General features: G+C 31.1%; 2 protein-coding genes across 7 annotated transcripts; one reads left to right on the top strand and one right to left on the bottom strand.

Moving 5' to 3' along the window:
• Positions 1-11,793: 11,793 nt before the first annotated feature.
• On the bottom strand, positions 11,794-16,256 carry LOC107954289 (proline--tRNA ligase, cytoplasmic). 6 transcript variants are annotated; one of them, XR_005915673.1, is made up of 7 exons: positions 15,799-16,243; positions 15,564-15,663; positions 14,617-14,751; positions 14,058-14,276; positions 13,730-13,823; positions 12,144-12,278; positions 11,794-12,076 (listed from the first exon to the last, which is right to left on the bottom strand). XR_005915673.1 is itself a non-coding variant. In XM_041096616.1 (7 exons), exons 4-7 carry the CDS (start codon positions 14,629-14,631, stop codon positions 12,244-12,246), a joined length of 363 nt encoding a protein of 120 aa, XP_040952550.1. In that variant the 5' UTR covers positions 14,632-14,751; positions 15,564-15,663; positions 15,799-15,848; positions 15,998-16,243; the 3' UTR covers positions 11,794-12,243. The 6 variants fall into 6 exon arrangements, 5 of the variants coding, with proteins under 5 accessions (XP_040952550.1, XP_040952552.1, XP_040952549.1 ...); XM_041096616.1 differs by having other exon boundaries at positions 11,794-12,278; positions 15,799-15,848; positions 15,998-16,243; XM_041096618.1 differs by having other exon boundaries at positions 11,794-12,278; positions 15,564-15,654; positions 15,799-15,848; positions 15,998-16,243.
• Positions 16,257-21,420: 5,164 nt separating this feature from the next.
• LOC107956053 (cyclin-dependent protein kinase inhibitor SMR9) lies at positions 21,421-21,741 on the top strand. The gene has a single exon (XM_016891806.1). The coding sequence runs from the start codon at positions 21,421-21,423 to the stop codon at positions 21,739-21,741; it is 321 nt and encodes a 106-aa protein (XP_016747295.1).
• The last annotated feature ends 3,342 nt before the right edge of the window (positions 21,742-25,083 follow it).

Below are 25,083 nucleotides of genomic sequence, written 5' to 3'. Positions count from 1 at the left end.
CTAATTAGCGACTCGAAGATAATAATTTGAAAGTTTTTAATTTGGATGAAATTTTATAACTCTGTTTAATATGTCTATAAGTGTATTTATTCTGGTAATGCCTCGTACCCTATTCCAGCGTTGAATACGGGTAAGAGGTGTTACAATGTGACATCACCAGATTCGGCCCTAATGTTTAGGCCGGGTTTGAGGTGTTACATCTATTGCCTTCCAATATTTCTTTAATACAAAGATCGCAGAATATTTCTGTCAATCTCTTCTCCCACATTGCTTTGACCTTTTCACCACTAACTTTAACGACCAAAGTACTTTCCATCTATTATATAAATATATATGATCACATATAGAAAAATTGAAAATCAATATTACAAACATTCTTAAAATATAAATAAATAATCTTTAAATGTATTTTGTATATATCAATCATCCCATACATACGACAATATTATTTATGTCTGTTCATGAATTTCACAATTTTTTTAAATAAGTATTTTACAAGGTTAACATTATGTATATGGACATATATCTAAAAGCGTACAAGTGAGAGTTTAGTTGGGTTCGTGCTTTTGGTGGACATGCTTCTTCAACTAGCGAAGCAAACAAGCAAATCTAGAAATTTGACAGGGAATTCTCAAATAGCTCAGGTAAATTCACTACTGATATTCATTTATAGATCAAAATCAGTAGTAAAGTCAAGCATTCAACTAGGAATTTAAAAGGGAATAATCAACAAATTACTGTACATTATACTATCAATGAACACAAAAGCAAATCCTATACAGCTTGTCAAGAGTTAAGAACAAAAAAGTGAATAGGAGACCAAACAAAACCCATTTTTAGATAGAGACCAAAGCCATTTACCTGTCATGGTGAAAGTAGAAAAGTACAAAGAAAAAAAAACAACCTTGAAGGAACAAAGATCAAAAGATGTATTTTTGAAGAACAAGGGCAAGTCCTTTTCCACTGCTACTTCACAAATTAGACTTCTATTCAAAGAAAATGAAAGAAGGAAAAATAGTTTAAAGAACTGCTACAAAAGTTGAAGAACCAAAGAAAGGAAAAGTTGGGAAAGTAGTTCAAAGAACTACTACAAAAGTTGAAAGAACCAGAGAAAAAGTTGTTTTGGTTAGTGTATGGTAATAAAGAAATACCGTTGGTGTGTTTAAATGAGGGTGAAAAAGTAATTCAACACCCAAAAGTGATTTTGGTTGCAACAAAAGCTCAAATTTTCTACTTCTACATTTGGCCAATTTTTGGTGTTTGAGAAACATTTTTTCTCTTAAAAGTGTCTTCTTTAAGAAAAAAAGTTATCTCAAAAGCGCCTTTTATCCCAAAAGTGCTTCTTAGATGCATTGCTAAACTAGCCCTAACTTTTCAATGGATGTTTTTATTCATATAATGAATTTAAATATCAGATAATGAGTTATTTTGGAGAGCTTCAATGATTCCTTACAAAAAAAGTGAACCCATTTCAATCGACTTTGATCCAAAAACCCATGATTTTCAACATGAAAAAAATATTTCAAAATTCTTGAAAATGATGATTCCTTGTTACTATCAGTAAGGAGGAGATGAAAACGCTTTAGTTTTGGGTTAAAATGATTTGTTTATAATATCATATGGAATTATGTGGAACAAAAATAAAGGTTAAAAAAATCATTAAGTTAACAACCACATCGGTCGGCTCTTAGCAATTTAAAGGTTTAAAATTTAAAAAATAAGAAAGAATAAGTCAGGTAATCATTTTATAACTTTTTAAAGTCAGATGACCTAACAAGAAAATTTCTAATAATCAAGTGAACATTTATGTAGTTTACCTTAAATAACAAAGTGTCAACCTTTCCTTATTCATATATCCTTTAGGCTTAGCTTGCTCCGTTATTCCTATATATATATTAATAATTATTATAAATTTTAACAATAATTTTTACAATTGTTAGCAAATTTTACAATGTTCCAATATTTTTTTATAATATCTAAAACACATCTAGAATGAGCCTCGACAAAGATATTCACGTTTAGATAAATCTAGACATTCATTTGCCCAGATTCATTCTAAACATGCATTTTTCATAAATTTTAATATTTTTTAATATATGTTGACATGACATACTTATCCATGTGGTTGCCATGTGCTAGTTTCTCGTTGCTTCTGTCAACCACATCAACATCCATTATTGATCAACTATGGTTTCTATTAACTAAAGGGCTTAATTGATATTTTTTTCATCACTAAAGGCTCATTTGGGTGCACTTTTTCCTAAGGGCTCAATTGATTTTTAAAAAAAATTTATTATGGGGTTTTTTTTTTATCCTTTTGCCTATATTTTTAAAGCAAAATCCTCTAAAAAATGAATATTTATAATATAGATTATCTAATATTATGATATGTGTATTGTCTTAAAAATCCACTCAAGTTGTGTTAGGTAGATTGGAAAGAAAATTGATATGTGCAGCAAAGAAAGCAATTGATAAAAGGAAGGTAATGACCGTTGTAGATGAATATGATTACAATGTAATAAAAAGAACTAGGAGACTTAATGTGCCTCTTACTGTCAAGGCCCGCAATAAAAGGTTGAAGATGGTAGGTGTGCCAACTTTGAAATTGAATACTCCATTAAACTAAAGAAACCAAAGTTTTTTGATTCTTGCAAGAATAGGATGAAAATCGTAAAACAAAAAAGGCTTTATCAATGAAAAGAACATTCGTGAGAAAAACTTTCATAGACATGACATCGACACAATTGTTGAGCCTTAAAATCTCTACTATATTGTACCTATTTTGAAACATATGTGAGAGCAATTGTTCTCAAAATTTACTCTAGTCTAAAGAAGTCCATAAGGATAATAACTCAAATTTTTACATGAAGGCATATATGCATGGCCATTACTTTTAATTTAACCTAGCTATTATTAACAAACTTTTGAAACATATAAGCCATGAGATACCATATAAACTTAACTGTGATTACCTTGCAGGGATTTTCATTGATGGTTCTAGAAAGTCATGGTATGAAAGACAAGAGTTTAGGACTTTTGAGTTAAGTACAAAGTATACAACCTTGCAAAAGATAAATAAATACCGCTTTGTTCTTGCTATTTTGGAGTATGATGTTTGATTATGGAATTTGATGGAAAAAATTTTAAGTATATGATCTCGTGACTTTGGCATCTGATGTCGTGACCTCATTGGTTACAATGCCCAACATGACCCTCTAGCTTAGTAAGAAACATCACAAAACTTCCTTTACATACCTTAGTTCCATGGCAACAGTCAGTTACATCACGACTTCAAATACTATAATGTCGTGATGTTGTACTGCATTTCACAATGCTGCCTCTTATTTTGTAATAGCTTTCATCCATTCTAACGATCAGTATGAATGAGAGATGCTACCGGTGTTGGATCAGGTGCCCTAAATGTAGAATTTTCTTTCATGTACAATTGTAATTTTTTTGAATAGATTAGTTACTAAAATTATTCATAAATAACATTAATACCCTTTGTATATTGTTCTCACGTGGTTTTTGTATGTAAAGCAAAATAGAAGCAAATATTAACTCAATGGTTGTCTAATGTTTAACTAAGACTAAATAATATTACATGGTCGAATCGTAATATAGAAAGACATCTTATATTAGTAGATGAACCTAAACATGTCTTTAGTCTAATCGAAAATGAGCAAACTGGTTGAAAGACTAATATATCATCTACCAAGTCCAATTAGGGAGATGTCCTGTCTTGGGCATCAGAGCAAATGACTCCCAGAAGACAGAGACATAGATGTGACAGACTGTATTGACAGTATATCGAACTGGACCCAAGAAGAATAGATCTTGAATCCGCTTATGGATTTATTCACTTGTGACGTTCAAAGTGTGACATACCCTAATCCTGAGTGGACAATAGATTATGTACGTGTGACTTGTATACTTTAATTTAAGTGAAAGCCTGAGTTTAAATAGATAAGAAACTGAAAGCTGGTGCATTGGGTACACGACTTCTGCAGTATATAGCATCATTTGCAATAGTGGAATTCATAGCCCAAGACATGGGTAAATTATATCCTCTTATTGGCATTACATGATAGATGAAAAGAAAACATGGCCACGGGTTGTTCATCATTATGATGAATGATTTGATCACTATTTGATAGTAATTGACTTTTCATGAAAGAATATGCAATGAATACCATGAGATAAGTAGGATCATATTGGGAGAGTGGATTTATCCCAAAGAGATTAAAGATAGCCTATGAGGGTAACATATTTATCACAAGGTCATTGGATGAGTACTGATCGAGTTGCTTTCGCAATTGTATGTCATTAGGGAGAGCTCAATCACGAAACTATAGCGGGATGACTTCGTGACTAAATGAGTTTATAATTAATAGGCAAAAAGCTATAACTTAATTACAAATCATTTGAGCCCTAATCACATATGTCCAATCGGTCCCTCCGCTAGCTCATTAAAACAAAAAATGAATTGCATATTGAATTAAATGAACAAAAATGGATATAAATAGTAAAGATAGAGAAATAGGAAACATTCGAAAATGAATGTGATTTTCTCTAAATGAAAATTACCTAAAAAATTAATTTATGGTTTTCTAATTTATTATTTAATAATTAAATAATTAAAGTTCGAAAATGGAATTATATTAATTGATCATAGTGAATCCGTTGAATGTAGAAATATTAAATATATTTCCTCATAGATTCTTTTACGGTAAAATTTTTATGATTTTAACGGAATTAGAATCGAGTTGCGACAATTATTTAATTGGAATTTAATTTATTTATTTAAATTAATTTATGATGTTTATTTTGGGAAATAGAAAAACAAGTATTGGGTTGGACTGAATTATAAAGTATTGGATTAAAAGTCTAGGAAGTACTTATAATTGAACCTGATATGGGCGAGGCACAAAAATCCTTCGCGCTAATACTAGGGACGACAAACCCTAATCATAGTTAGACAAGGATTTTTTTTTTTTTACTTTTGAAATAGACTTCTACTAATTCAACAAAAGTTTCACTTCTTCTCCCTATAAATAGGTAGCACCAGTAGGACTAAATACACAGCTTTGAGATATTGTTATTTTGCCCGAATTTCTAAGTATAAATTCTATTTCTCGAAAAAAAATTCTACCGATTTTTATTAAAGAGAGAATTTTGCTTCCCACTGAAAGTTAAATAATTTTGGTTTTGTGTTTGATTTAAATTCGTTCGAGCCCACATTCGAAGTAGTTCGTGGTACGAGAATAGTAGAGAAGGTTGTTCGGTTGAAAGCCAGGAACAACAAGGATCCGTCTAGCCGAAAACAAAGGTGCAATTTTGGTAAAGGGTTTATTGATATAAATATCACAAATCGGCTCGATTTTTAAATTTTTAATTTCCCCCTATATAAGAAAATCGTTTTCGAACCAGATTTTTTCCAACAATCGGAGTATAAATGAACTAGAAAACTTCGAAAAATTTAAGAATTTATTCTCTAAAATTTTTTTATAGAATCACTAATCCAAGTTTAGGATAATTTAAAAGATATTAGAAATAATTTAAAATCATTTTGAAGTAGTTCAGAGGTAATCGAAGGTGTTCAGAACCCAAAATAGACCTCGAAAAATCAAAATGGCCTAAAACAGTGCAGTTGGAAAATTGGAGTAGAGGTATAGGTACCTCTAGTGAAGTACAAGTACTTCTTAGGAGAAGTACAACTACATTTGGAGAAGTACTAATACAAGTCTCTAAAACTACAAAAAATTGTAATATGTTTCACTTGTTGCGATACCATAAGGACCAATTATCGATACCAAGACCCCTAAAGTCGAAAATTGACTTCTAACTCACTTGTTTCGATAATTGAAAGCCTAGTACCAAAACATGGGTGCAGAGGACTCAAAACTCAAGTTTTAAACACCATGAACAACAACCAAAACACCTCCAAACATAACAATCATAAAACATGCTTACAAAACGATCATAAACATCCAAAGCTCATTCATAAAACATACTCAAACTCAATCATCATCCATCAACTCATTTATATACCATGACAAGCATAATAAAACTTCATAGTATCATTCAAAATAAGTTAAATCTTCAACTAATCAAAGCTCATTACAAAGCAAAGGTATATAGACACATGCATGCAAAGGAAATATTTTTGCATCCCATGTTAAAAGTATCAACTAGGCCTCCAAACTCAATGAAACTTAAACAAAATTTTAGAGTACTATATAGCAAATGAAACTAACATATTTATACATGTTGGCACCTTAAGTACATGCCGCAAGTTACAAATATGCTACTTTCATACTTTTGATAGGCTTGATAATAATGAGATGTTCGGGGTTGTGCAAGACATCAAGAATCCAAAAGTCGATAATCTATGCGCAAAGACAACAATGCGCAAGTATAAAATGCTTAATAAGCTCAAATGGAAATCACTATACTTACCTTGCCTTGAGGTGAGCATACCAAATACAATAAGAACGTTAACATTACTAGCTACAAACATGTATGACAAATACATGGAAATTTAAGTATAGCAAAACATTTACAACCATAACCATAATTAATTTTACACACATGGCATAATACACATATTTACCAACATTTACAAGACACTACATAGTATTAATCATGGCAATGCAAATACATGTAGTGATAATGGCTATTTATTAAAGTTTATAATTCAATATATTCATACTCATTTTCAATAATCAATTTCGTATCCATATCAAGTAATTTACCCAATGCAACCTTAGCAAAATGGACTCAAACACATAGGAAACTACTACCACACCAAATAAGCTCATAAGAGCATAAAACTACACCACACCAAGGGCACATAAGTGCATGGCCTAAAGGCAAAATAAAGAGCACATAAAGGCCAGATCTCCACCACACTAAGTAGTCTCTAAAGAGATAGTGTACACCTGATGGTCCTTAATAAATGCCCAACCAATGAATAACACGATAGAACTCCAACTCTGTAACACCCCAAACCCGTCTCCATCGCCAGATTAAGGTTACGAAACATTACCATACAATTGAGAACATTTAACATCATAATATTTAAGTAAATTAAACATATCGTAATCCATTCAACCACATGCATTCAATCCTTAAATCGAGCCATCGAAACCCTAAAAATAGCTTTGAGGCAATTCGAGACTAATTTGAAACAAAACAAAAAGTTTAGGAAAAAGTTACAAAAATTAGAAACAGGGGTCACACGGCCGTGTGGAATCGCCCTAGGCCGTGTAACTTTCGAACAAGGGACACACGGCCGTGCCCCAGCCCGTGTCCTCACCCGTGTTGTAACTCACTAAAATGTCCCACACGCCCGTGTGTCAGGCCAGGTGTTAAGCCGTGTAACTCACTGACTTGAACCCTATGAAATCCTCAGATGACACATGGCTGTGTCGCCAGGCCGTGTGAACCCAAAATTTACCTAAAATCAAGCCACTTCAAAACCATTTCCTACCTAACCATTCTTATCACTTGGGTACACTTTCAAGGGGTTCAAATATCATCCAAACATACATAAATATGTCATTTCAAACTACCTAATTCACCTAACTAATATGTCATTCAAAGGCACCACAATTGCACCCAAATGTCATTAACCTAAACATGTCAATATTGCCTTATTTCAAGCATGAAGACCTAATTCCATTATATGCCTAAAACACATCACAAATGACCATTTCCAAGCCAACATCAACAAACCATATGACCATGTATATCAAGTGTCTAAAAGTGATCAAAGGGACTTAACATAACAAGCATTACAAAGCCATCAACCCTACATAATCACCAAGGTACAAACATACCGAATTACCATTTACACATTCACTAAATACCACTTTAAACATCCTATACATGTTAATATTTCCATTTCCAAACATAATAACCTAGTTCAAATATGAACTAAAACATGTCACAATTAACCATTTTCAAGCCATCATCAACATGCCAAGATAACCTTATAAATAAGCACTTTAAATTAACCAAAATCACATAACTTGGTAAGATATCAAAGTGTACCAAACCAACATAGCTTTCCAAAGCTTATACATGCCAAAATACCATTAACACATACACCATAATACCACTACAAATCACCCTAGACATGCCATTATAAACCTTTCCCAATTACTTAAAGACTACTAAATTATTTACTGGAACCGATCGAGCTTCCGAAAATCTATAAAACAAAGGAAATAACTACGTAAGCAATGAATGCTTAGTAAGCTTGTATAAACTTTAAACATAACTTACCATTTCATTTGTACAATTCATAGAATAAACATAAGTTGTTACCAATGTCATAAGCTCAGTATAAGCCTATACAACATCATCAACTCACAAGTTAGTATACTTTCCATAATAGAAATGAATTCAACTATAAGATAAATAGTTTTCCATATGTAAACATAACATTTAATTTATCAATATCTTCATGAGATCATGATTCATTTCCATTTGCATACATACCATTTCATTTCCTTTTCTTACCTGTTGAACCATCTAGAATTACATTGGATACTCAAGAAAGCTCACACGAAGTGTGCCTTTACCAATAATTGTAACCTTTCCTTTACATCAATGCTCACACGAGCTGTGAAATGGGCTTGCTCACACGAGCTATGGGTCGAAATGTAAGCTACACGATATTACTCACATGAGCTGTGGAGAATTCGCAACAAATGCAGGACCTCAGCCATCGATAGGACATTCAAGACTAGCACCCGAAACATGAAATCCCTAATGACATGTCATTTGTATCCTAAGAATTTTTAAGATTCAATCGAGACTTGTTATCTATTAAATCATCATATCATTAATACATTTATAATCTAATTCATTTATATTACAACAACATAATAAATAGTTAATTTAACTAACATTAAAACAGTCATAGTTCATACGAACTTGCCTGCACTGAAACGATGTCCTAATGTGATCCAACGGCTAATTTGTTATTTTGGTTTTCCCGCGATTAGTGCCCGTTTGAGTCGTTTCTTGATCTAGATAAATATTTTTATTCAATTAATCTAATTTCAACATTTAAAATAATTAATTTAGCTTATAACCCATAATAATGGAAATTTTACAAAATTATCCCTAATATTTTAACATTTATGCAATTTAGTCCCTAAACTTTCACCATTTTTAACCATAAATCATGCTAGCCGATTTTCACCCAATCTTATAACAACCCATATTTATCCACAATTTACATTATTTTCCTTGAATTTTACCATTTTCATAAATCAGTCCCTAAACTTGAAAATCATCAAAAATTACTTAACAAAATACTTTTATTTAACAACCAAGCTTAATAATCTATCATAAAATTTCAAGAACATCAAAAATTCATCCATGGTAAAATTATAAACATTTAACAATTTAACAAATTGATCTCCAGGTTAGCTAGATTAAACTAATACGATAACAAAAGCATAAAAATCATTAAAAATGGGTGCAAAATGGACTTACATGCATAAATTGGGGTTTGTTCAAACCTTTACTCAAAAATGGCTTCCTCCATTTATTTGTTTCGGTTTGTTTATCTCCTAAGAAAGAAGATGATAGCATGTTCTTTTATTTTTTATGTTTTAATTATTATTAAATTACAATTTTAACCTTACTTTCAACTTATTTCATATATAAATTGCATGTACATATATGTCCACTCAAAAGTATAGGGTAAAATTGCTATTCAAATCCATTTAATCATTACTTTTTAGCTATTAAACACATATAACTAATAACAATTAAATTTTTTGCATTCTATACGATTTAATCCTTTTTCTTTAATTAACTATCTAAACATTAACATTTCTTAACCAAATTTTAATACGACCTTAACAACACTTCATAAATATTTACGACTCGATTTATAGACGAGGTCCCGATACTTCATTTTTTAAAACCACTTGACCTTGATAATTCATTTAAATGACATAAATTATCAAATCAAAATATATTATAATACTAAATTTGACTCGTAAATATTAAATAGTAATATTTACGGACTCACACGTCGAATTTATGGCCTCAAAACCACTAGTTTCGACACCACTGAAAAACGGACTGTCAGAAACTCCATCTCTATCTTGCATAGACATGCATATATAACCCTAATTGGCATGCCAACAAATTCGTAAACTTTCTACCATGTTTACATGGGTGCATATTTAACAAGTGGGTATTTATACTCATTTCACACTTATCCGTATGCTATAATATCCATATCATAATTGTATTTGACTTATGAATTTCATGCCACATAGTTAAATTAATTTCCATAACTAGGATGAATTATAACACACTTGTAAATTTCTATTTGCATTCTCATATACACACTTATAGCTTATAATTTCATTTCCTTATTTCATCCAACTTATTAAAAATTTACTTGAAGCATATAACCAAAGTTTTTTGTCTTGAAAGATATGGTGATCAGGTTTGATTTCAGGGATATTTTGTTAGCCTAACCGAGTTCTTTGGCTCAAGTTTACACCAATACACCTATTCATAGAGCCAAACTTCACAAACAAAAGTCGATAGGTTAAAAGAACAAATGGCTTAGATGGAAGTAGCGACACATGAGAAAATTACTCTAATGGAAGTAGAGGCAGCAGCAAGGGAAATGGATAGAGAAGATGCATTTCAGGAATGGTGAGAAGAAGATAGGACAAGATATGATGAACTTCTGCTATCACTTCAAGATCCCTCATCTTAGGTAATATGTTATATTAATGTATAAGTTTAGCATTAATATTGAATGTTGCTTGGTTATATAAATTTTAGTTCAATAATCTTGTTTACTTATTCAGGTTTCAAGGTCACGGAAAAAAGCAAACATTATGGACTATATATGTCTTACGAGGCATTAAAAATGTTTGCCTTCAATCACTACACCAAAACAGGTTTAATCACTACGCAAACATTATGGACTATATATTCAGGTTTCAAGGTCACGGAAAAGACCGCGTCGCTAACTTTAGCGGCGCTTTTTCTACAAACGCCGCTAAAGACCAAGACCTTTAGCGGCGCTTTTCCCACAAACGCCGCTATAGACCACGACCTTTAGAGGGGCTTTTCCCAGAAACGCCGTTATAGATTGCGACCTTTAACGGCGTTTTTCCCACAAACGCCGCTATAGACCGCGACCTTTAGCGGCGTTTTTCCCACAAACGCCGCTATAGACCACGACCTTTAGCGGCGCTTTTCCCACAAACGCCGCTAAAGATCACGACCTTTAGCGGCGCTTCTAGCAAAAACGCCGCTAAAAACATAACCTTTAAAAAAAATTATTTTAATCAAAATACTATCTTTAGCGGCGCTTTTCCTACAAACGCCGCTAAAGAACAAACCTTTAGCGACGCTTCTCGCAAAAACGCCACTAAAAACATAACCTTTAAAAAAATTTATTTTAATCAAATAATATTTACTTTCATGATAAATATTATATTATGTTTTATTTTTTAAATTTGAACTTTAAATATACTTTTTTAAGAATAAATAAATAAATATTATTTAAATTAAATTTTCTATAAAAATTTTAACTTTAAAACTAAATATAAAAATTAATGAATTTAGTTTTAAATTTTAAAATAATAAATTAATAACACAATTAAAATCCAAAAGTTAAAACTCAAGTTGTCGTAAATATTAAAGTAAATATAAAAATTTAAAATTAAAACTAAAATAAATAATACATATGAAAAACAGACTGGTTAGTTGAACCTAACTATGACTATACACATTGCAAGGTAATAAAAAATACAATGCATTAAATTGTTGAACCTGCCCAGGTACTATCTGACAGCAGAATAACACATTAAATTGTTGGATTAAACATGTAGATTACATACTAACGTAGACCAAAATATTTTCCTTTTCCTTCTACCCTTAAATCTAGAGATAGCAAAAACCAGGGACCTAACACCAGCAAGTTCAAATATATCGCTAAAAGAAACACAACTTTAGCTCCATCCAAATGTACTTTCAATTCTCATTTCAAATTCTGCTTCAATATATTGGATGAATTTCCCCACTGCATGATGTTAGGTGATCAAACAGAGTACTTTAAAACTGCAAAAGTAAGAAGCAAGCATCCTCACTTGATAATCTGAAGGGTTGTCTTCCTCACCACTTGGTCCTCTAAAAGGAAGCAGTTGAGCTTTAGGTTTCTCTAAAGAGAAAACAACACGAATTCCACCCTCAATCCCATGATCTTTCCTTAAACGGTGTCTCACCTAGAAGCAAAAATTTGAGAAAGAGTAGAGTGAATGATAGCAGGAAATAAACCCCTAAACAATGTCTTCTTAATGCAATAGATAAACAAGAGTAAAATTGGATATCCAAAATAACAAATACAAGCATAAGATATTAAAGTTTTTCCAAACCAAATAAAATCTAATTGGACAAGGCCCCAAAGTAAACACCAATCATAAGATCAGCAACCACCAGAAAACTGCAGTAGCAAGTGTAGATTCAAAAGCCACAGACGCAAAGAGCCCCCATTTTAGAATGATTGACAACTCCAAAACAACTTCACCGTATTCAGAATCAATAATATAAAATGCCAGAAGCTCAAATCACAATAAATAATAAAAATACAAAAAAATAAATACGGCATAACCCAAAGCTACTGATACTAAAATAAAATACGTATCTAGAAGCAAAACCTAACCTTCGTACATACTAAGTAGCAAAGCTGATCCTAATCCTCTATTACTAAATAAAGTAACCAATCTTAAATATATATAAAAAGTATTGCCAAACCCCTAAAATATTGGAAAGAAGCAAAAACTGTAGATAATTAAATTCCTTGAACAATTTGTTTACACCCTACATAAAACACAATGCTGGACTCAACAATAAGCACCAAATCTTCCTAGTATTTTCCATCATTCTGCCATTAAAAAAATCCTATTATTAACCCCTCAATTTTCTTTCCATATAGCTTTGCAACTTATGTCCTATCAATATCCAGTAACCCTCTCCATCCACCCTATACTACATTGTACTTTTTAACTTGTTATTGCCTATCCAAAAGCATCAATTCCAGAAACAGTGTTTTATGCTGACAGATTATTAGCAATCAGCTGAATAACTTATGTTGCTTGCTTACTCGTGATTTAGATGGGTGCAATATCAAACAAGCATATAGAAGGATTAGCCATGCACTATCATAATAATGAAAAATAAAACATAAATTAGAGCATAACATGAACCACATAAAGAAATTAGGAGTTCTATATATGGTGAAAAGCCAATATTTGACTGCAACGTTATATAAAATTCTTATAGCCAATAGGTAAAACTGAAAGTTCATAAGTCATGATGATACCTTTGTGTCAATGATATCAATGCAGTCCAAAACAAAATCAGGGTTTATCTATTTGATTAAAAAATAAAAAATTATTTTATAAATTATTTTTTTAATCAGGGTTGAAATTTGACAAATTTAAAGACTAAATGTTATTGTATCTATAGATGAATTGAAATGCCAACTAAGCTTCTTATATAGCAGCTCTGTCAAGGTTCTAAACTCCAGCAGAATCAATCAAACATAATCATTGACAATATATATAATTTTATATATAAAACCCTGTTTGCTCTAAAGAAATTTGGATGGAAAAGGGTTAATTTCATATTCTTTAAATTATTTAAAATAAATGCCTGCATGGATGGAGTCAAGTACCTTCTGGGAGTTCAGGCTGTTCGAATGGGGTACAAAGAGACTTAGCTGCTCCCATCTCACCCCTTGTTCGAGCTTTCACATCTTTCTCCACCTCCTATATATACAAAACATAAAACATCATTTAAGAAAAATGAGCTACATATGCCTCGAGGGATTAGAATATGATCCAGCTCATGTTGTTGCCTAACAAAATACTTGAGATTAATGATGATTAATGATGCAGTTCTGAGAAAAAAGGGTAACAAATAAGCATTAAAACAATACCAATTAAATGCTAAATTGTCATGATCCCTATAAATAATAAGGATTCTACAAATTAAAGTCATACCTCCTCATCACACCAAGGAGCTAAGATCAGTTTCTTTTGTCCAAGAGCTTTTACAAACTCATCCCACGTTTTTACAACTTCAATGCAGGCATCTCTTTTTTGTTTTGCCACATCGAATAAGTTCTGTTGAATCTTATCCAACATTCCTTTTACTTGTTCAACCAAAAAGACTCTAGAGATATCAGTCTTTTCTCCATTGTCACAGCGAACTGCACGCACCTGTCCAATAAAACACATTCTGGTTTCAATAATAAGAAAATAATACATAAAAGAATAGAAGGAAAGCAGAAATAAGAAAAAAAAGGGTTAATTGCATGACCTTAAAGAGCTAAGAAAATGCGTAATTTTGTTTTGGACTTAAAGAGCATAATTTTGAGTACTATTAGAAGTTATGAATTCCGAGGACATATAAGAGAAGTGCACAATGCTACTAATAGGAAAATGGACAGCAAATAATCATCTTTTACGTAATAATTAAACAAATAAGTTATCCGGTTTTTCTTTTGGTCTGAGTTGGTAAAACGTTAGGCATGTTCGTATTCAAAATAAGTTTTCTGACCTTTAAATTTTTCATTATTGTTGCAAATAGAAGCACCGTCACTGAAATGAGAATCTCGACATGCTCCTTGTCTTTCTAGTTGCAGGCTTCTGTTAGCAGTATTGCTATCAAAATTTGCAATTGCATTTGAAGAACCTGCAAGAATCAAAAAATTTAAAGTACATATGCATCATAAATTTAATTAAACCGTTGACAAGGGAAGGCAGAAAATAAAAATTAAAAGAAAAAGAAAACTTCCAAAAGTTCTGTAAAAGTAAAACATGTACAGGTTCTTCAAGTCATACAAAAGAATTAAAAAGCTGAAGGTGCATATAACAACAATTTTATGATCAAATTCTTATCAGCACATTCTAGAGTGAAAAATCAATGAAAGAGCATTGACCTTATAAAATCAAAACCATTACTTTCTAGGTGCATCAAAAGCCCACACTATTTGCCTAAAAGATAAAATCAAAATAGTTTGATTTTTGTGTTCACCACTTTAACAAAAGCTTGGTTTTTCAAGCTCAGCTGAAAACATAGGTTAACTAAGCTTAAAAATTTGTTCCTCAAAAACTTTCCAGAATAACCATATGCTGAAGACAAAGATCGCATTGACATTTAGCATTTCAAAGAAACCAGCATCTAAGAGCAAAATATAAACTAGCCATACATTGAAGAATTGATACAAAGATAAAACTGGCATATTGTAAAGAACACCATGTCAAGCTTCACAATTTATTTTGGCATTTCCTCTGATTGGGGGAGGATGCTGAATGGGTATGTGCTAGCATCCAAAAAAACATATCTGTCACTAGAGTCTTCATAATCTAATTCCATAAACTTATCAAAGGAACAGTCATCTCCAGTCCCATGTACAAGTTGATCACATAACCTTGGAATTGAATCATGAATGTATGCATTACATGCATGCATAGGAGTGAAAACAGAGATAAGGTAGAACTTACAAACGAACTTGAGGGCATTGGGTTGAACAGAGACCAATGGATTACTCCTGTCAGCAGTCATGACTGGGTCCACCGCCAACACCTGGATGATCTTCACTCTCTTACAGAAAGGAAAACAAAGAAGAAAAGTAAACAATCAAAACCACCCACAACAATCTTTCAAAACCAAAAAGGAAAAGATAAACCAACCCCAAAAACTTTGAAAACCCAATGATCCAAAAAAAAATGTTTCTACCTTTTTTTTTATTTTGTTAGGAGCTTTGGTGCCACCCTGAGAATGCCAAACTGCGGTTTCCACGAGATGGATAGAAAAACAAGGAAAGAAGAAGAGATGGTGACAGGTGTTAACATAAACACTGGTATGAAAAGTCGTTAATAGAAACTGAAGAAAATGAAACATGGCTTTTGCTTATTCTTAAATTAAAAGATGGTACCAGGATCAGGAAGAGGGGGCGCAGTGAAATGGAGCTGTACATTTGAAAAGTTCTTCGGATCTGTGATGGAATCGCATAGAGCAGCTAAAGCTTGTGGATTAAGAAAAGTTCTGCAGAGAAAAATCTAGGGTTCCAAATTTGGGCGTTTAAGAATTGAGGTTGAGGAAGAAAAAATAGCAATGGGTATGGCGTTAAAAGTTTTAAAGGACGGTGTGTTTGTAAAGTTGGGGGTTTCAAGGGGGAAATTAGGGAGGGATTTCAGGGGGGAAAATTTATAAAATGGCGCTTTTTTTTAAGTAAAATTGTTTTTTTTGTGGACTATTGCTTTTTATTACCTGTTTTGTGGTTAAAATTTTTTAATTTAAACATCTAATTTTGCGGTTAAAATTTTGAGATATTAAATTTTTTATTTTTTAATTTAAACATCTAATTTTACGGTTAAAATCATTAATGTAGCAATTAAAAAATGATAAAATAATTTTGTAGTCTTTAATGTTTGTAATTTTTATTAATTTGGTCTTTTCTTTAAAAGTATATAAATATTATAAAAATAAAAGTTTAAAATATTTTTAAAATTTTGAAAAAAATTTAAAATCTTTTAAAATTCATTTTAAAATTTTAAATCACGAAAAATATAAAACGTTTAAAAATTTAGAAAAATATATGTTATTTACTTTTAAATGATAATTAGAAATGTTCACTACCCATACAACACACCTAGTCCACAATATGGTTAGGCTTAGATTTATATTTTTTATTGTTTTTAAACAATGAAATGGGTGATTCGGGTAAAACGAGCTTGAAGTTGAAAAAGTTTTTAAAATTGGACATTGGTAACACCTAATCCATAAACCTTAAAATGGTAACACCTAAACCTTAAACCCTAAACCATGCATTGTAACAGTCAAATCATTAACGCTAAACCGTAAACCATAAACATCAAGCCCTAAAACAGTAAATTTGATCATTATCTTATAAGCCATAAACACTAACCTCATATTAACACTAAAATGTAAACTCTAAACCTTAAACCCCAATCCCCAAGCCCTAAACCTAAACCCTGAACTCAAAACTGTTATCCTAAAATAATAAACATTATGATGATATTTATTCATCATTATCCACTAACCCGACCCAAATCCAAATGCAAACCCTGCTCTGCTCTGCTCATTTTGTTTTCCCAACCTTGGACCTTAGCACTCGCCACTCACCCACCCTAACGAAGTACCCAATGTAATTCGATTAATGATTACAAATATAAGATATTTTCTTTCTTTTGCCATTGGGCTATTCAGATAAATTAGACCTGCTTGTCCACTACTACCACTATACCGCCTGAAGTAGCATTCGGCTCTAGACTCGAGACTCAGCTAACAAATTTTTGTTATCAAGAAAAAACAAACAGCTTTTCTTTTCGGGAGCAAATCGTCCAACTAACCCCACCAACTCTACTAGCTAAATTGAATCCCAACTTCACTTAATTATTTTCTAAAATTCAATATTTAATAAATTTTATTCGAATTTCAATATTTATAATATTTTTCTATAACCCTTTCTCAGCCTAAAAAACCTAGTATTAATTTCTTGTGGGTATTAGACCAAGTAACAACCTCATTTGTCCCTTTTCATTCATTTTCAGTTCTTACTCTTGAGTAGGTACTATATATTAGGTCATTGTTGTGTTCATGTATTACCTTACTCTTTCATTAATTCATTATTTATCACGATATTTGGTGTTTTATATTACTTTCTTTGATTTATATAGTCGAACTATCAAAATTTATTATTCTTATAAAAAATTATTCTATTTTTTATTCTTTACAACACAACAATTTAAGTTTTATGATATTTTATTTTACTCATAATTTAATATATTTTTCTAGTAAAGTAGTTTAAATAAACTGTGATTGAAAAATAATAATAAATAGTTAGGAGTTAGGACTTCTCTTTAACAAAAACATTATGGATTAAACAATATTATTTGTTATCATTTTAATGTAAATTTGACCAATATATAATAAATACAACGAAATATTAATTTTTTTCAACTTATAATAAAAAAAATATAATTGAAACATTACTTGAGAATATATTAAAGAATGAGATAATTGAAATGGTTTTAGATTTTATTATTAGCGGCGCTTTCTAAAAAACGCCGCTAAAGACACGAGCATTAGCGGCACTTTTTTAAAAATGCCGTTAAAGGCACGAGCATTAGCGGCGCTTTCTCAAAAACGCCACTAAAGGCACGAGCATTAGCGGTGCTTTCTCAAAAGCGCCGCTAAAATGCCTCAAAACTTTGCAAACGGCCGTTCAGCTTTCTTTTTTGCGGCGCTTCTTGGAAAACGCCGCTAATACTTTTTTTTAGCAGCGTTTTACGTAAAGCGCCGCTAATCCTCAATTTCTAGTGGCATTTTTTATCCAAACGCCACTAAAACCCTGTTTTGGTGTAGTGGATCTAATTTACTACTGTTTTCTATAGTTCATTTTTCTTGGTAATTTGTTAAAATACTATTTTGCTACTATTCTAGTGGGAATATTTAAACTTTGGCATTTGAACTAGCACGTTTAAATTTGTAACTTTGGTTTTTTTTTTTTGTTCAAGGTTGTTAATGATTGAACTAAACTTGAGAATCTTGTTATTGGTTTTCTTGAAATTTAAGTTTGGAAATATAAATTATTTGCAAGTTAAGCTAAAAATAGAAAATGCAAAAAATAAATTGAAAATTTGAGTTTGTTGTAAGAAACGCCAAAAACTTGTAATAATAAAACTTCAAAAAAAAAATCTGAAAATTTGCGGTGCTTTTAAAAGACACTGCTAAAAGTATAACAATCAAATCAATGACATCTAGGTACCATATTTAGTGACACCTTAACAAAATCGTCACAAAAACATATAGAATTTAGGGCTATTTTGTAAACAAACGCCGTTGAATTCCCTGTACTTTTGCGGCATTTCTGTGCGAAGTTTAGCTATGATGTATGTTAATTTCTTTAGCGGCATTTTTATAGACAAACATTGCTAAATATTTACGTGTACATTTTACCTACTTTTTAGTAGCGTTAGTAAGCGCCACTGTAAACTAGAAACAACATATATACAAATTCTAAAATTATGTATAAAAAAAGCTAAACTTTTCACTTAAAATTTTAAACATATAATTCAAAAACTAAATACAAAAATAAGAGTTAATTGCACTAGACATTCTCAAATTATGATCCTCACTCTAAATTGGTCTCTAAACTTGAAGACGTTCTAATTATATCCTAAATTATCTACGTTATATCGATCAATTCCTTTCCTTATTAAAAGTTAATTTAACCTTTAAATGATGTGTTAAATCTTATGTAGGTAATTTAAAATAAAATTTTTAAATAAATAGAACATTGTTGCATAACTTTTTAAAGTAAACTAAAAATAAAATAAAACTAAAAAAATAGAGCAAATGACAAAGCTTCGGTAAAAGTTTTGAAAACCTCAAAACTAATATTTTTAAAACATCTATTTTTACAACATTCATTTTTTCTTAACTTTTTTTTATTTTAAATTATGTCATATAAGACCTACCATGTTATTTAACAGAAAAATTATGATTTTAGTAATAAAAGGACCTAATTGATATAATCTCAAAAGCTTAAAGATATAATTAGAAAGATTTGAAGTTAAAAGACCAATTTAAAATTATGGTCATATTTTAATGATGTTTGGTGCAATTATCTCCAAAAATAAAAGTTAAGTTAATTCTTTCTAAAAAAATTTAAAATTAAAAAAAAGGTTAACTGGACTTTATTATTTTAATTGATAAACTAGATATTTTTTAATTAGAAAGTTTAAAATGGAATTCAAAAAGTAAGAATAATTAAGCTTGAATTTTTTTATATACTTTTTAGAATTTATATATAATTTTTAATTTTTTTATTTTAAAAATCGATATTTTCATTTTTAAATATATTTTAGATTTTTCAGGAATTTAAATATATTTTAAAAAATTCTATTTTTTGGTATATATTTAGATTTTTAAAAAATTGTATACATACTTTTTTTTATATTTTTTAAATTTAAAATTGAAGGAAATAAAAGAGTAGACATTTCCATTAGCTAAATTTGACATCATTAATTTAGGTATCAGTAATAAAATCTAAAATTATACCACTTAATTAGAAATAGAAAGAAAAATGTGGAATGATAATATTGTCAAGCAAGCTACGTGTACAAACAGTGAAACCTAGGATCCCTTAAACAACTAGTTATTTTATTTGGAAAAAAACAAATGAGAGCTGAAAACGAGACAATGAAATTCATTAAAATTTGTGGTGAAGCTTATACAGACAAAACACTCTTCTTTCCCAACACAATATGTTTCTTCTTTGTTTCAATTTTATAAAATATCCACAACACCTACAATTACAATACCACCTCCTATTTGAATTTTCATGCACTAATTCCGTAGCAATTAAGCAAAGACTCAATCGACTACGCATTCCTAGTATTATTTTTTCCTACTCTACCACTCTTCAAACAATGTATGCACCACACTATCAAGGTTGAAATATGTTGTTAGTCTCTATACAATCTCCTTTTTCATTTAAAAAATCTTGATCAAATTATTATTGTTGTTAGTAGTTTCCGTAAGAATTTTGCAATTTAACATATTTATTTTTTGTTAATCATATACCACGTCATATATGGGCAGTCTAATTAATATACCAAGTTGGCAAATTTTGACAAAAATACTAATAATGTTAATGATTAGACTGAAATTTTTAAATTATAAAAGTAGGACTTAATTTTTTAATTTTTTAAGTATAGAGACTAATCTCAAATTTCATCAAAGTACATGAATTAAGAGCATATTTTAACCCAATATTTTCATTAATTTAAAAAATGGCCACGGTTAGACTTTCCAAAAAAAGTTTCCATTGAAATTGGGGAATCTAAAATGTTTTTGAGGGTCAAAATTGAATAATAAATTTTTGAGAGATCAAAACATAATTTTGTAATGTACTAATTTACGATTTCATCATTTTTGAAGGGCTTAAACATAATTTTCTTTATTTTGAGAATCCAAAGTGTAATTTCACCATAAATTAATTTTAATTTAATTAATCACTTAATAGGACTTATACGACAATTTTTCCATTTGCCCTTAACCCTTGATGACATTCATAAATTTGTTAAAATATTTCTCCGCCCTTTCTTGTGTCCCCTTATTGCTAGATTTCTGATTTCCTCCCTTCCTATTTCGTAACTTACTTTTGCTAATGCTTCTACTTTGGTTTTCTTTAATGTAAATCAATTCTTTGGTTTGATCTTTTTCCCTTCAAGCCTTGGGTTTTTATCCCCTGATGAATATTCTTGGATTTGGTTTGATGATGATATGATATTGGTTTTGTACTTTTAACCATTCATATAAACTCCGTCAATGGCACCCACCACCAGCAAAGCCACAAGAAAAGCAAGCAGCACGAAGAAGAAGAAGAAGCATGTAAAGGGCAAAATCAGTAATCAGAAGACAGCAGCAGCATTAATGGAGGATACTGAAGGAGGTGATGGTGATGATATAGTTACTGCCGAAACTCCATTCTCAACACCCAAAGCTCAAAGGTTTCGAATACCGGAGATGGAGACATGCCCACCAGCCCCAAAGAAGCAAAGACTTCTTCTCTCCGATTGCTCATTGCAAACAACTCCTATTGCTTTCTTTGCTCCTCCAGATTTAGAGCTTTTCTTTTTTGCACTCTGAGATATCCCTATCTCATACCATAGCTAGCTGCTACATATATTATATATACACATCATTTCCTAGTTTAAGATTGGGTGTTCTTCTTTTTTTTTTTCTTCTAGTTTTAGTTTCATGTTTTAAATTTGATAGCATCGAACAAGAATTTCACAGCACTTAAAAGGCTAGAATACCATTAAACTTAAAAACTATTGTAAAAAAAAAAGGGTTTTGAAAAGTATATATATTTAAATAGGGAGAGATTCATTTATATTTATGTAAATTAAAGTGGTTTTAAATTATTCAATAATTTTTTATAAGATTAATATTTTATATAATTAATTATATGAAAAATTACGGAATGATGTAAAATCAATCATTTCAATTTACATTGATATAAGTAGATCCCTTACCTTTTAAATATAATGTTGTAAAGTAAAATATATGTTGGACTTCGTTAACAACGATAGGAAAGTAATTTCAACCAAAGACACTTTTGCAAAAATCAAATGACTAGATTATCATTGAGGTTGAAAAATACTTTTGAAAATTTTGATAGTAATTATGTTACTATCAAAAATTGTTTTTGAAAAGATAAAACATTTATTTATTTTGGTGAATAAGAAAAAAATAGATAAAATAAACACAATTGTCTAGAACTAAACAACCGGGTTTCTGCGAATAGCAGCGGGCCCTCGCTTTTGTCAAAAGCCATCTTGGCGGTGCAATCCGCTTCTATGTCCTCTTCTCTAGGGATGTGCTCTATTTCCCATTAGCCTATTTCTAACAGAAGTTGTTGAATATGTCTGATAAGTGTTGAATAAGATGTCGTTGAGACTGTTTCTTGAATGGCTTGAAGAACCTCTATACTATATGTTCGAATCAACACTTTGTTACATCCCCTATTCTGAAAAAGAATCAATTCGTCTAAAATACCCTAAAGCTCGACATTAAATACTGAACAATGTCCCAACCGCCTATTATACCCAAGAATCCACTTCCCTATATGATCTCTAAGCATTCCTTCGACAATGGCATGTCGAAAAAAAACCGATTTGAAAACAGTTTTCTTGCATAGCGAAAATTTAAAATTTTGAAAATCAACCCGATTTGTGATATTTATAACAATAGACCTTAACTGAATTTGTACCTGTGTTTTTGGCTTAGCGGACGTTAGTTGTTCTCGGTTTTCAACCAAACAATCATCTCTACTATTGTCATACCACGAACTACTTCGAGTGTGGGCTCAAACCAATTGAATCGAAATATAGAACTAGAAAAAGTTTTCTCTCCTTTTGGAGTGAAAACGAAAATTCTCTCTTCTTTATAGAAATCGGTAGAATTGTTATTCCGGAAAAAATATATATAATAACTGAGAATAAATTCTCTCTATTTTTCGGTAAAATAATAATCTCTCAAAGTTGTTTTCATAGTTCTACGGGTGCCATCTATTTATAGAAAGAGAAAGTCAAACCATTATTGAGTTGTAGTGGTTTATTTCGAATAGAAAAACATCCTACTTAAAATAGGACTAGGGTGGACAACACACCCTAGTATTCCTACTAGGGTTTTCGTTCCCTTCATATCCATGAGGGGTTTTTGGGCCTCTCTCACAACGAGTCTAATTATGATTATTTCTTAGGCCTTTTTGACCTAGTACTCTATAATGTGATCCAACCCGATTCAATTTTTTTATTTCCCAAAATAAACTTAAATATTTATATATAAAAAAAATTATCATCCTTGTTTTACCCCCAACAACATTTTAACGATTTTACCCTTAGTAAAATTTTAACGATTTTGCCCTGGTAAAATTTTGAGAAAATATGTTCAATATTTCACAACATAACATGTTCACTATGACCGAATGCTTTATTTTCATTTTCGGGTTTCAAAACAGTCCAAAAACATAAACTCATTCTTCCGATCATTTTTTAAGTAATCTATATAGGATTACAAATTGATCATTTTTATTTTCATTTGCGTTTCCATTTTTGGAAACCTATATTTATTTCTAAATGATTTCATTTCTCCATTTTGGAGAAAATCATAATCATTCCTAAATATTTCTCATTTCTCTTTTTCTATTCATTTCGTTCATTTATATTCAAATACACAATTTATTTCTAGTTTCAACGAGTTAGTGGAGGGACCTATTGGAAAAAAAATAGTTGAGGCTCAAATGATTTATAATTAAGTTTCAAAATTTTGCCAATTAATTATAAACTCATTTAGTCACGAAGTCATTCCACTATAGTATCGTAAATGAGCTCTCCCCAACAACATACCATTATGAAAGCAACTACTCAATGCTCGTCCAATGACTTTGTCATAAGTGTGTTATCCTCATAGGATATCCTTGATCTCTTTGGGATAATATCCGTTCTCCCAATATGATCATATTTATCTCATGGTAATTATTACAACTTCCTTCATGAAAATTCAATCACTATTAAATAGTGATCAAGTCATCCATCACAAAAACAAACGACCCGTGGCCACGTTTACTTTTCATCAACCATGTAATGCCAATGAAAGGAGATCATTTAACCATGTTTTAGGCTATGAATTCCACAATTGTGAATGACGCTACATGCTACAGAAGGCATACACTCAACGCACCAGCTTCGATTCCTTATCTATTTAAACTCAGACTTTTACTTACACCAAAGTGTACGAGTCACGCATACGTAGTCCACCATCCACTCAGGAATTAAGTATGTCACAGTATGAACATCACAAGTGAATAAATCTATAAATGGATTTAGAATTTATTCTGTTTGGGTCTTGTTCGATGTATTACCAGTCTAGTCAGTCACATTTATGTCTCTATCTTTTGGGAGTCATCCATTTTGATGCCCAAGACAATGCATCTCCCCAATTGGACATCATAAACAACATCTTAGTCTTTTAAGCGATTTGCTCATTTACGATTAAACTAAACACATGTTTAGGTCTGTCTACTAATACAAGTTGTCTTTCCGTACTATGATCTAGTGACTATCCGTGTTGTCAGTAAGTTTTGTGTGTTATTTCGGGTTATAGGTTGATTCGTAAATTGATTGCTAATTGGTGAATGAGATACTAGTTCTTAGGTTTTGAAGGGCTCAGGATTGCTATAGCATCTAAAACGAACTAGGTGTGTACCCTAAACATGAAAAATTAATGTTCGATAAAAGCTGAAAAAGAGCACTATTGACATTACACGGACGTGTGCCCAGCCGTGTGTCTGACGAAGGTGTGGCCATACGTAAGTCACGACCATGTAATGGTGTGAGTATGGCCGTGTAGGCCACACGGGCTAGGCCATTAAGCGTGTGAGCCACACGGGCGTGTGGGTTTTGGACCAGACCATGTGAGCCACAC

Source organism: Gossypium hirsutum, chromosome D07, assembly GCF_007990345.1.
Source record: "Gossypium hirsutum isolate 1008001.06 chromosome D07, Gossypium_hirsutum_v2.1, whole genome shotgun sequence".
Lineage (NCBI taxonomy): Eukaryota > Viridiplantae > Streptophyta > Magnoliopsida > Malvales > Malvaceae > Gossypium > Gossypium hirsutum.
This window is presented reverse-complemented; position numbering and strand designations above follow the sequence as displayed.

Excerpts from the sequence above, each read along its gene's own strand:
- LOC107956053 (XM_016891806.1), top strand. The coding sequence starts at position 21,421 with ATGGCACCCACCACCAGCAAAGCCACAAGAAAAGCAAGCAGCACGAAG.
- LOC107954289 (XM_041096614.1), bottom strand. The coding sequence starts at position 15,963 with ATGTTTCATTTTCTTCAGTTTCTATTAACGACTTTTCATACCAGTGTT. Across the intron at positions 15,664-15,798 it reads CTAACAAAATAAAAAAAAAG|AGAGTGAAGATCATCCAGGT; the intron begins GTAGAAACATTT and ends CCTTTCTGTAAG.